We start from the raw sequence: 12,055 nt of genomic DNA, 5'->3' as shown, positions 1-12,055 counted from the left end.
CTGGTCACAAGAGTCTAGCATAAAGCTTTCAGAAGTAGAGTGGGACAGTGCATAGTGTTCCCAACAGAGTTGGGTCCTCAGCTTTGTCTTGAAGGTAGAAAGAGACTCTAGGGATTGAATGGAGTTGGGTAATTCATTCCACCATTGAGGGCTGCAGAGGAGAATAGTCTAGCTAGTGACTTAGGGCCCTGATGTGATGGAAGCACTAGGCACCTTTCACTGGTGGTGAAATGGAGTGTAGACCCTGCAACTGGAAGCCAGTGTAAAGACGAGCTGTCTTGGGTTGGTTTGGGATGCTGCTGCATTCTGGATCATCTACAGCAGTGGTTTTCAAACTTTTTTCGCCTGAGGCACACCTAAAGTCAAGCCAAAATCTCAAGGCACGCCATGTTTAAATCGATACAAAATAGACTTTTTGAATAATGTTACTGTCAAGGTGGCCCATGGGGGGGGGGGGGGGGGGTAAAGGGGAGAGCTTTCTGAGGCCCAGCCAACTGGGGAATCGTGGAGTTGGCAAAAGGTGCCTGGAAGGTGGCAAAAATGAGTTAAAAGTGATAAATAAATATATATATATGGCAAAATTGGGCAATAAGTGACAAGACAAAGGAAAAAATGGTCAGAAATTGGCAAAAAGTGGCCAAAAAATAGGTTAAAAGTGGCAAAAACATGTTTTAAGTATCAAAAATGTGGCAAAAATGGGTAACAAGTGGTCTCAATAATGGACCCAATAATGGGTCAACAGACCACCAATAGGTGAAGAGTGGCAAGATTTAGTTTAGGAGAGGCAAAAACAGGCAGATAAAAAGTCGTGGAAAAGGTTTAAAATTGACAAAAAAATGGGTCTTGAGTTGCAAAAATCTGTTAAAATTATCAAAATTGGTGGGGAAAAGTGATAAAAACTGTTTCAAATTTGGCAAAATTGATGTAAAGTGACAACAGTGTCATTTTAAAAATATTCTTTTTTTGTTGTTGTTGTTGTTGTTGTTTTTAAGGCATCTGGAGACCCCCTAATGGGGTCCCAACCCAAGGTTGAGAACCCCTGCCCTAGAGGGCTTTGTTTTTGTTTCGTCTATTGAGAATCCGTTCTGAAGGGTCTTTAATAATGTTGTCTGGGCCACAGTCGGCATCTAAGGGCACATTTGCAGCACTTTCTTAACACTAGAATTAATTTCTCAAGCCAATGAAAGCTTCTTTCCTCTATTTAAAAATGTTGAAACCACATACTTTTTTATTTCATAATTCTGACTTTTGTCATTATTATGACCTATCATGGTTGCACAGCTGGCACTGATAGCTTACTTATGTCATCTCCACCTGGAGTGCTTACATTGAGCTGTGATTGGCTAGGTACTGAAGGAACTGATGTGACAGTACTGTTTACAGCCAGACAGAAATGGACGTCCCTTCTTGCCCAACCAAGCACAGAGAAAGACAGAGAAAGAGATTTGTGGGGGAAACGCTTCTTGACCAATGAGTGCTCCTGCCTGTCTCCATCCTTTGCATGTGTACACCCATCTCCAGGCCTGGTCCTAATGCTTATAGCCACTTCAGTTAGCATACTGGTGCAATGACGGGTCAGTTGTCATGGAGACGATGCTGACAAGTCATGGTTAAAGGGGTAGTAAAATGCAACAGTCACTCGCAGATGGTGTAATCCTGCTCTCAGGCTGCGACAAGAGATGTACTGACAAGAACATAGAGTCATCTGCATAACTAACAACACAACAACACAACACGACAGCTTCAAGATCAGCCTGCAAGAAATCATTAAACGTTTAAAATCTGCAGAGAGTCTCACACCAGCCTTATATAAATGTGTGCAGTACTGATTTTAATGTAACTCTGACAGTGCATTAGGGACCAGTTTTTGAAAAGGGACTGGGTACTTTTAGGGAAAAGTAAAAATCTTTGAAATAAGAAATTTGTTCATTTCTGATGAACCAAACCCAGATACTTGAGTTCATTAAATTTACGACAAAAAAAAAAAAAAAAAAAAAAAATTTACAAATTAGGTAAAAGAAAATTAAACCAAGCCTAAAACAAGCACACTGTCAAACTTGATAAGTCAGTAGAACTCTAGAAAAGTAGTTAAACCAGTTTATATAAAACCTTTGAAGCAATTTTATTTGATGTGCACAAACAACAGGATGCAGGAGAATAAAGTGAAATAAATTTAAGGGAAACATAATCAAGGACTGCTAATAAGCAATGACTAGACATCTTGTATACACTGCACTGGTTCCAATGATTGTGGAAAGTTGAAAATTGGCAGAAATGCATTGACTGGCAAAAATCAGAAGGAGAGAAAGTGGTGAAAAGTGATTACAGATCGGTGAAAATAGGTGAAAAGTGGCTATAAAAAAAAATTGGGATCAAAGTGGCAAAATTGGTCAATAGTGGCGATAAGAGGAAGAAATGGATGGCAAAGGTAGTGAAAACGGGTTTTAAAAACATCAAAAATTTAATAAAAGTGGAAAAAATTGACAACAAGAGTTAAAAATTGGTTTAAAGAGATAGAAATAGGCAGAAGTTGGTGGCTAAGCAGGTGAAATGGGTTAAAACACAGCAAACAATGAGATAAAAGTGACAAAAATGGGTGAAAATCGTAGAAACCATATCAAAAAAATGGATGGGAATTGGTGAGGAGTTGTTAGATAATTGGCAAATTGGAAGAAATATTGTAAAACATCAAAAATAGGGAAAGGGCAACAAAAAGGTGGCAGAAATAGATGACTACTGTTCTGAAAATGGGTTCAAAGGAGCAAATATGGGATAAAAGTTTCAATAAAGGGTTAAGAAGGGCAAAAACATAAAAATGTAAGAGAAATGGTGAAAAGTGGTCAAAAAGGTATAATTGGTAAAAGGGTGGCAAGAATGTGACAGAAATGGGTGGCTATGGAGGTGAAAATTGGTTAAAAAGCGGCAAAATAGGATAGAAGTGGCAAAAGTGGGTTACAAGTGTATAAGATTGGTTTAAAGAGGCAAAAAGTTGTCAAATGTGACAAAATGTTCAGAAACACTAATAAAAAGGGTTGAAAAAGTGGTGCAAATAAGTAATTTTAAAATCTGTATCCAATTATAGTCTGACAATTATCCAATTATCCAATTATATCCAATTATATCCAATTATATCCAATTATCCAATTATAGTCCAGTTACAAATGATGTAGCCAGAAGGCTAGCGCTAATGCTACTGATCCAACACACATGAATTATCATCAATAATCACTGCTGGGAAGGGCCCTTTCTCTGGGTTTATCAGGGCCCTTTCTCTGGGTTTATCAGGGGCCATTCTCTGGGTTTATCAGGGGCCATTCTCTGGGTTTATCAGGGACCATTCTCTGGGTTTATCAGGAACCGTTCTCTGGGTTTATCAGGGTCTGTTCTCTGGGTTTATCAGGGACTATTCTCTGGGTTTATCAGGGTCCATTCTCTGGGTTTATCAGGGTCTGTTCTCTGGGTTTATCAGGGTCCGTTCTCTGGGTTTATCAGGGTCTGTTCTCTGGGTTTATCAGGGTCTGTTCTCTGGGTTTATCAGGGTCTGTTCTCTGGGTTTATCAGGGTCTGTTCTCTGGGTTTATCAGGGTCTGTTCTCTGGGTTTATCAGGGTCTGTTCTCTGGGTTTATCAGGGACCATTCTCTCTCTGATTACAGGACATGACACAGATTCAATGATATATGGCACAGATAACAGGGCTTTTTTCAATGCTTGAAGCTTTATTATATTGCACAGATTAGAGAGAACAGTTCAGATATGCAAGTTTTTGCTTAAAACACTCTTTCCATTAAACATCCAGTCTGATGTTACTACGGGCACGAGGCCTCAGAGACAATCCAGCTCCTGTTTGTGTCACCTGTCACATGTTTTGTAGCATTATGGTGATAGAAAAGAAATATAGAGCATCTAAAGAGATTTAGAGCATTTAGGTTCTATGTGAACCAGTGATGATCATGCAAACTAACACATCCACCCGATGATCTTCAGGCCTGCATGTCACATCAGGAATCACCATTATCAGCGCTTGACGCAGACCGAGGGGCGTCTGAGCCAACACTGAGCATCATCCCAGCATTTCCGGTCTGTAAAAATCAGAGAAAACAGGACATGAGGATACTGTAGCATTAAAAAGAATAAAACATGCATAAAAATACAATGCTTGTTCAGCCTTAGAGGATGTGCAATGCTCTCAAGGATATCAAACAAAATGCACTAGCCCAACCATGTTTCTCCACCACCCATTGAAATAGTAAGGGTTTCTATTTACGGCTGAAATTGATCTGCAGACAGTCCTGATTTCCTGCGTTGTTTGGTTCTCCACAGCACCATTTTCTGAAGTTGAAGCAGGAACCATCACTCCAGCACCAATGACCCTCCTAGAAAACAGAAAAAATTCAACAAGCAGGAAAAATGCATGACAACAATAAAAAAAAATAGAAATGGCCCCAGTCACCAAAAAGAGCACTCCTTTAGATAAAGCATGCCTGCTAGATAAAAATCCCTTTTCTGTAATGTGTAATGATTTACGCAGTGTCTGTCGGAGCCTCCAATCCAGGCCACGCGATCCCCGTGCCCTTTTCTGCGAATCAGCCATCTAATTTTCTTATACTCCCAGTGAGAATGCACAGAAGCCAGATGTCCACCCCAGGCAGCACAGCGTCTCTGAAAGGAAACACGTCAACGTTAAAACCAGACACCAAGTCACCAGAAATAGTTCCCTTTACTCCAAAGAGGCACACAGCCTATTAAGACCACAATTTACCTCGGCTTGACGCCAGGTCAGATGGTGAGGATTGTAGTAGAAGTAGCGATGACCAATCTTAGTCCAACCCCTGTACTTCCAGTGATGCCAGTGATGCCAGTGGCACCTCTTGGCGACACTCGCATCTTCAACAGGGCATAACCACAGATTATTGAGGACATGATGATCCATTCCATTGAAAAACTTCCTGACCCTGTCCTTCCTCCTCCCACCACATGACAGACTCTGTGAACCGTAAACCCCCTAATGTATACAGCTATGTGCACACGTTTTAGGCGTGCAAGGCACTTAGGATTCAGCAAAGGTCGTCTCACATGTGTTGCTCAGCAGCCAAGGTCAAGCTCAACAGCATTTCTTTTGTCCAGGACTTCTTACATCTAGAGGCCGCCAGCGGCCCAACCGAGCTCAACCAGGGGATGATGGTTACCTCACTACCAGCCCAAACAGAACCCTTTTATAATTCTGACATTTTCATTATTTTATTCTTTTAATGGCAGGTTTTAGTTGTACAAGTCTGTTGTACTAACCCTAACCCTTCCCTTCATCACAAAACGCAATTGTTAAAAATTGGTTAAAAGAGGCAGAAATGGGCAGAAGTAGATGGATAAGGAGGTGAAATGGGTTAAAACACAGCAAACAATGAGATAAAAGTGAAAAAATGGGTTAAAATTGTAGAAACATCATCAAAAAATGGATGGGAATTGGTGAGGAGTGGTTAGATTATTGGCAAATTGGCAGAAATGTGATAAAACACATCAAAAATAGGTAAAGGGCAATAAAAGGTGGCAGAAATAGATGTCTAATGTTCTGAAAACGGGTTCAAAGGAGCAAATATGAGATAAAAGTTTAAAAAAAAAGGTTAAGAAAGGCAAAAACAAAGTCAAAATATAAGAGAAATGGTGAAAAGTGGTCAAAAAGACATAATTGGTCAAAGAATGGCAATAATGTGCCAGAAATGGGTGGCTATGGAGGTGAAAATCGGTTAAAAAGCAGCAAAATAGAATAAAAGTGGCAAAAAATGGGCTACAAGAGTTAAAGATTGGTTAAAAGAGGCCAAATTTGGTCAAATTTGGCAGAAATGGGCAGAAGTTGGTGGCTTAGCAGGTGAAATGGGTTTAAACACAGCAAACAATGAGATAAAAGTGAAATGAGGAAGGCATGAGGAAGAGCGTCAGTGTTACAGGTGAGTTAAACACAGTTGTGTTGGCAATGTGAGAACATATAATGTGATTAATAGAAGTCAAACAGAAAGCTCTTTGTGGATCATATTAGTGTCCACAACAGTTAAACCTTTAACCGTACAATCCCCCATCAAAATGATAACTGATGCCATTATTCTCTCTCAGTCTTTAAAAATGGTTTAACTTCTTCGAAAATAAGCTCTGGTGCAATGATGGGTCAGTTGTCATGGAGACGATGCTGACAAGTCATGGTTAGAGAGGTAGTAAAACGCAACAGTCATTCACGGACGGTGAAATCCTGCTCTCAGGCTGTGACATGAGATGTACTGACAAGAACAAAGAGTCATCTGCATAACTGACAACACAACAACAGCTTCAAGAAGAACCTGAACGAAAACATTAAGTTTAAATTCATTCAGAGAGTTTAAAACCAGACTTTATTAAATGTGTTTGACTGTGTTTTAGGGCAAGTTTTAAAAGAGGATTCATTACATCTTAGGAGAGAAGTTTTGCGATTAGAAATTCATAAATTTCTGAAAAACCAAACTCAATGTTAAGTTGATTGAACTCCCAACGTCTCATTTTAACTCCATCCTGAGTGGAATGGTCTTCAGTGTTGGAGTTTTTTGACAGTGTTGATGCTGATCTAAGCTCCGCCTACTCTATTTCAAATCTGCATACATTTTCCCATGATGCCCTCAGACAGAGTGTTTATGTGTTTTAGATGTGTTGAATAGGGTTTAGATGCGTTAACATGATGCCTTTTTGTAAAGTCATCATTCTGTTGTGGATTGTTGTAGTTTTTAAAGGTTTTAAACTTTGCACCAGGACTGAAATTGTTAACTGAGTTAGTGACTACCTGCCTGTGGCACAAGCCTCATTAAAGCCAATAATTTGTAAAACTGCTGAAGTGAAGTCCCCAAGTAAATGTTCACCAGCAATGAATTATGGGGAAAAACTGATGAAAAAGGATTTTGAGATTGAAAAAGACGAAATGATAAGTTTAAAGGCTCAAAATCTGAGATAAAAATTCAAACTTATTAGCCCAAAAGATTCAAAACATGGCATTTTAAGTCAAAATAATGTTCTTAAAAGGCAAATATTTGAGATAGAAAGTTGAAATCATTATTCTGAAGAGTCAAAATATAATTTAAATTCAAAATAATTGGTTAAAAACATCAAATTGTAAGAAAAATGTTTAAATTTTTAAATTTAGAGGCCAAAATATGACTTGAAATTTTAAAGTGAGGATCTCAAAGGTCAGATTATGAGATAAACGTCAAAGTAAGGAGCTAAAAAGGTCAAAATATTACTTCAAATTTAAAATTGAGGATCTTAAAGGTCAAATTATGAGATAAATGTCAAACTAAGGGGATAAAAGGGTCAAAACATGAGAAAAAATTCATAATCATGAGTTTCAGAGGTCAAAATACCTCTTCACAATTAAAATTTAGGATCTTAAAGGTCAAGAAAACAAGATAAAAAGTCAAAATTGTGAATTGAAAATGTCAGCATATGACATTAAAAGTCAAAACCATAACTTTGCGTCATAATTGTGAGGTGCAAAACTAAGAATATGAATTGAAAACATAAATGAATTTGACCACATTTCTGACTTTTTATCAAATTATTTTTACTTTTTACAATTTCGAATTTTTATGACTTAACAAGGATATTTTAGATCATCATGTTACGTTTACATTTTTAAACTGGAGCAAATCAGCAGACCTCACACTGGGGGGCCAGTTATAACAAAAACGATCTTGCGGGCCAGGTATGACTGTACCATGGGCCAGATTTGGGCCCCGGGCCTTGAGTTTTTCACCCCTGCAGAAGAGTATGTACAACACATTTCTGACTCAAAACAACACATTTATCTCTAATGTCAAGGATAAAAAATGTTACTGATATGTCACATTTGGCTTTTGTGGTTTATTTGTTGTCATCTATTATTTGAAAAATAATACAACATACATCAAAATCAATTAGATTTAACAACAAAAATCATTTTCAGGGTTGTCTTTTCAACACAAAAACCCAGTGAATGGGCCCTCCACAGTCATGATTTATTGATGACATCAATACATGTGTGCTGCATCAGCAAAAAAAGGGGCTTAACCCCTTTTCAACACTGTTTCTGTTCATTTATGCCACTTTTTCCCACCCTATGCAAATTTTTTCCACTTTTAATTCACGTTTGAACCCCATTTTCCTACTTCATCTAGCCAATATATATATATATATACACACACAGTGCTTAACAAATTTATTAGACTACCACCCAAAGTAAGGTTTATGCCACAGCTGCATCAGGAAGTGCTTTAATGCGGACGCTTTCATTTTCAGTGAGCTTTCCACGTTTTACCATTTTGAACAGGAATGAGGAATTTCAAACTGAATTCACCCAAATTTGAGCCAGCTCACTGGGCTTCTCTGAGAAGGCAGAAATGAATCAAGCATAACATTCAATCACTAAAACTCCTTTTTCTGTTCAGGAATGCAAGTAAATAACTATAATTTGACATATTAATCAAGAAATATTAATGTGCTTTACTATTTTTTCAGGTTTTTTGTAAATCAGTACATTTGAAAATTCATGGATAACAATAATAATTCTATTTTCGCATTAAAAATATAATTTGGGTCAAAGATCTTCTACATATTGGTGTATTAACCATTGCAGAAACATAAAAAATGATGTTGGTAACTACCAGTGCTGTTCATTTAGAGCAGCTGTGGCATAAACCTTACTTTGGGTGATTTTAAATCACTTCCTTAAACTCATTTTTATAGACTGGCTTTTATGTAATGTCGTCTTCTTACTCATTCTTAGTCCTTCACTTTTATTATTACATTACTGCTACTTTTGCTGTTTTACTCTTTTTATTATTGTTTCTATTAATTCTTTACTACTTCTGATTTTTAGCTTGTTTTAATACCTTTTACTCTTTTTATTCCTGTTTTAATATCTCTTACTCCTCTTACTGTTTTGATTTTCTACATCCATGATCTTGAGTTTTTATCTAGGCAGTTCTTACTGGTTTTAGCTTTCACCATCTTGATGCTTGTATTATTTTAGCATTTCCTTCGTCAGACTTATTCTCTTACATTTATTTTTTCCTTTACAATCTTACCTCTCTCAATGTTTTTAATTCTAATTGCTTCTCTTTAACTTGCTTTTTAATATTTCAGTCTGATTGGTCGATGGTTTTGTGGTTGCGTTCCTGTGTTAGCCGGGTACTAGTGGCTTCTAATGATGTCTTTGTTTTAACCCTTGTGCCCTCCTCAAATTAACTACTCTCTGGACACCTTCGAGGCAAAAATGTACATGTTAAAAAAACTGCAATTAAATCAGTGTACATCAATATTTTTTTTCTACTTTTTTCAAAAATCTCTTTAACAACTTCAGACCTGCTCAAAACGACAAAAAAATCCAATAATTCTCAGAATTGTAATCCTTTTAATGCCAGTGTGATTATTTGAAATATTTCATTTTTCACTGCAAAAAAAAAAAAAAAAAAAAAAAAAAAAAACAGGAAAAGTGAATTATTTTCCATATAATAAATAGTAGAAAGATGGGGCTTTGGGGGTGATAAGAGCCTTGGATGGATCAAAGATTTGAAACAAAACTGATTTGATTGCTTTAATAATTTTTCGGTAATGTCAGAAATACCCTCCTGACATCTTCGAGGCAAAATGCCTCCATTGACTTCCATTAAAACCAGGTTTTTTAATCTCACTGTCATTGCAGTATAAAATCATGCATTCTTTAATATCAGCATTTCAATGTGAAGACGTCTAGTGAAATTTGACATTTTTTACCGTATTCCACCAGGTTCAACCATTTACTCATTGTAGGACCATGCACCACATTCTGGTATTTTTGCCCGTTACCTAACGGAGAGTTCTTGTGTAAGTTTAAAGGGTTAAAATTCATAGAATTATTGAATGTTTGGTAGTTTTGAGCAGGGTTGAAGTTGTTAAAGAGATTTTTGAAAAAAAGTAGAAAAAATATTGATGTATGCTGATTTAATAGCAGTTTTTTTTTAACATGTACATTTTTGGCTCGAAGGTGTCCAGAGGGTGCCCTAATGTTAGAGCTGGGACTACATAAAAAATACAAGAGCAATGAAATCAATTTTGTTGCCAATCTTTGACCCATCCAAGACTCTCATCAGCACCAAAGCCCCTTCTTTCTACTACTAATTTTATGGAAAATAATTTACCTTTATTTTATTTATTTATTTATTTATTTTTGTGAAAAATGAAATATTTCAAACAATCAAACTGGCATTTAGGGTTAAAATCTTGAAAATTATTGAATGTTTGGTAGTTTTGAGCAGGCCTGAAGTTGTTTAAGAGATTTATGAAAAAAAAGTAGAAAAAAATATTGATGTATGTTGATTTAATGGCAATTTTTTGTATGTGTACATTTTTGTCTCGAAAGTATCCAAAGGGTACAAAATTAACTGAGAGAGTATGAATGACATTTTAGAGTAAAACATGTTGGATTTCAAAAATGTTACTAGAAAGAAAAGTTCCTGTAAAACTGTAAAACTGACAAAATGATCACAAATTAAAAAAAAAAAAAAGTTGAGAAAAATGGCCAAAAATGCCCGAGGATGGCTCAAGGGTTTGTCTCAGTAATAATGTTGTTTGGGCTGAACATGGAGTCTTTATCTCTTTATAAATCTCTCTTTTTAAAAGTGTCATATAAATAAAGTTATTATTATATATTGGGTGTGATTAATGGTAGTTAACTTCAGAATTTCTGTGATTAATTACTATTGAAAGTTTTAATTGTTTGACAGTCCTAGTTTCTGGTCACCCCACTGAGGGTCACACCCCTCAGCTTGAGAACCACTGACATAAAGAAACATCCTTCTGACCACTCTTCCACATAACAACACGACACATGGCCCAAAACAAGCACTATGATATCAACCATTTCACCCAAAAAAAACAAAATATCACCAGACATGACAGTACATGCATAATGCACAGAACAAAAGTAAGTAAATCTTCTTCAGATAAGTCTGATGAGAGACTTTTTGAAGGAGAACTGACCTGCTTTCCCTTCGTCGGGTTCTGGCTCTGCAGCGGCTGGAAAGGTCGACACTGTTATTGACAGGATCCACAGACATCACATTAAAATGACTTTCTACATCAGCTAAACTCACCTTCAGCCCTGCTCAGAGCCATCAGGGCACAGACCAGAGCAGCGACAGCCAGCAGCTTCATGGTGCTGTAGAGAGATGAACAGAGGTGATGCTGATTATATCCATTAGATCGAAGGAAAGTCAAAGTTTAAGATTGTTTAAATGACATTTGCCTCACATTTACCTTCTCTTCTTGCTCCTCAGTGTAGATCCGACCCTCCTGGGTGTGGGCACCAAGCAAGAGGCGCAGGAGATCTTTTATATGATATCTTATCTCGTCATATCTCCAAAATTAAGGAACCAACCAAAGGCTTTCCAAACTCACAAAAACAGCATCGTCATATTTCTGAGAAGCTATTTCATTATTTGGGGGCTTTTGCATTATTTGATAGGAGAGACAGAAGCACGGGCAGAGACAGATATGTACCTTTGAGCTCAACAAGCTTAGCTCAAAGGTCATAGGTCATTGGGCCTCAGTGCAAATTACATAGAGGCCGATCCACATGCTTTATTTTGACAGCATCAGCTTGGATCAGATGCTTCAGTTGTCAGATGAAGTTTATTTCTACAAAGATGATGATGCAGAAGTTGCAAAAGTTGAGATGTGTACATTGTGAATAAAAACAGAAATTTGCCTGATACCAGTGGGATTGGAGGAAGGTTAGTCCATTGAAGCAGGGGTTCTCAACCTTGGGGTCAGGACCCCATTGGGGGTTGCGAGACACTGAGAGGAGGTTTCCAGATGCCTTAAAGAAACTAGGAATATTTTTTAATTTACACTGTTGCCACTTTACACCAATTTTGCCAACTTTCACATGTTTTTGCAACTTAAAAGCCATTTTTTTGTCAGTTTTAAACCCTTTCCAATACTTTTTTTCTGCCTGTTTTTGCTACTTTTAAACCAAATCTCACCATCCATCCATTTTCTATACCGCTTATTCCATTCCAGGTCACG

The 12,055-nt window shown here is 37.2% G+C and overlaps 1 protein-coding gene across 1 annotated transcript; it reads right to left on the bottom strand.

Annotated features, from left to right (window-relative positions):
- Positions 1 to 3,697: 3,697 nt before the first annotated feature.
- On the bottom strand, positions 3,698 to 11,339 carry LOC121504991 (type-2 ice-structuring protein-like). The gene is made up of 7 exons (XM_041780104.1): positions 11,285 to 11,339; positions 11,122 to 11,186; positions 11,009 to 11,044; positions 4,761 to 4,885; positions 4,526 to 4,660; positions 4,266 to 4,374; positions 3,698 to 4,080 (listed from the first exon to the last, which is right to left on the bottom strand). The coding sequence occupies exons 2-7, from the start codon at positions 11,180 to 11,182 to the stop codon at positions 4,016 to 4,018; spliced, it is 531 nt and encodes a 176-aa protein (XP_041636038.1). The 5' UTR covers positions 11,183 to 11,186; positions 11,285 to 11,339; the 3' UTR covers positions 3,698 to 4,015.
- Positions 11,340 to 12,055: the final 716 nt, after the last annotated feature.

Source organism: Cheilinus undulatus, linkage group 22, assembly GCF_018320785.1.
Source record: "Cheilinus undulatus linkage group 22, ASM1832078v1, whole genome shotgun sequence".
Taxonomy (NCBI): Eukaryota; Metazoa; Chordata; class Actinopteri; order Labriformes; family Labridae; genus Cheilinus; species Cheilinus undulatus.
This window is presented reverse-complemented; position numbering and strand designations above follow the sequence as displayed.

Bases quoted from the DNA above. Each gene is read 5' to 3' on its own strand.
- LOC121504991 (XM_041780104.1), bottom strand. From the start codon at position 11,182: ATGAAGCTGCTGGCTGTCGCTGCTCTGGTCTGTGCCCTGATGGCTCTG. The intron at 11,045-11,121 runs GTGAGTTTAGCT...CGACCTTTCCAG, and splicing joins GGCTCTGAGCAGGGCTGAAG to CCGCTGCAGAGCCAGAACCC. The intron at 4,886-11,008 runs GTCAGTTCTCCT...GCCCTGTTGAAG, and splicing joins ACCCGACGAAGGGAAAGCAG to ATGCGAGTGTCGCCAAGAGG.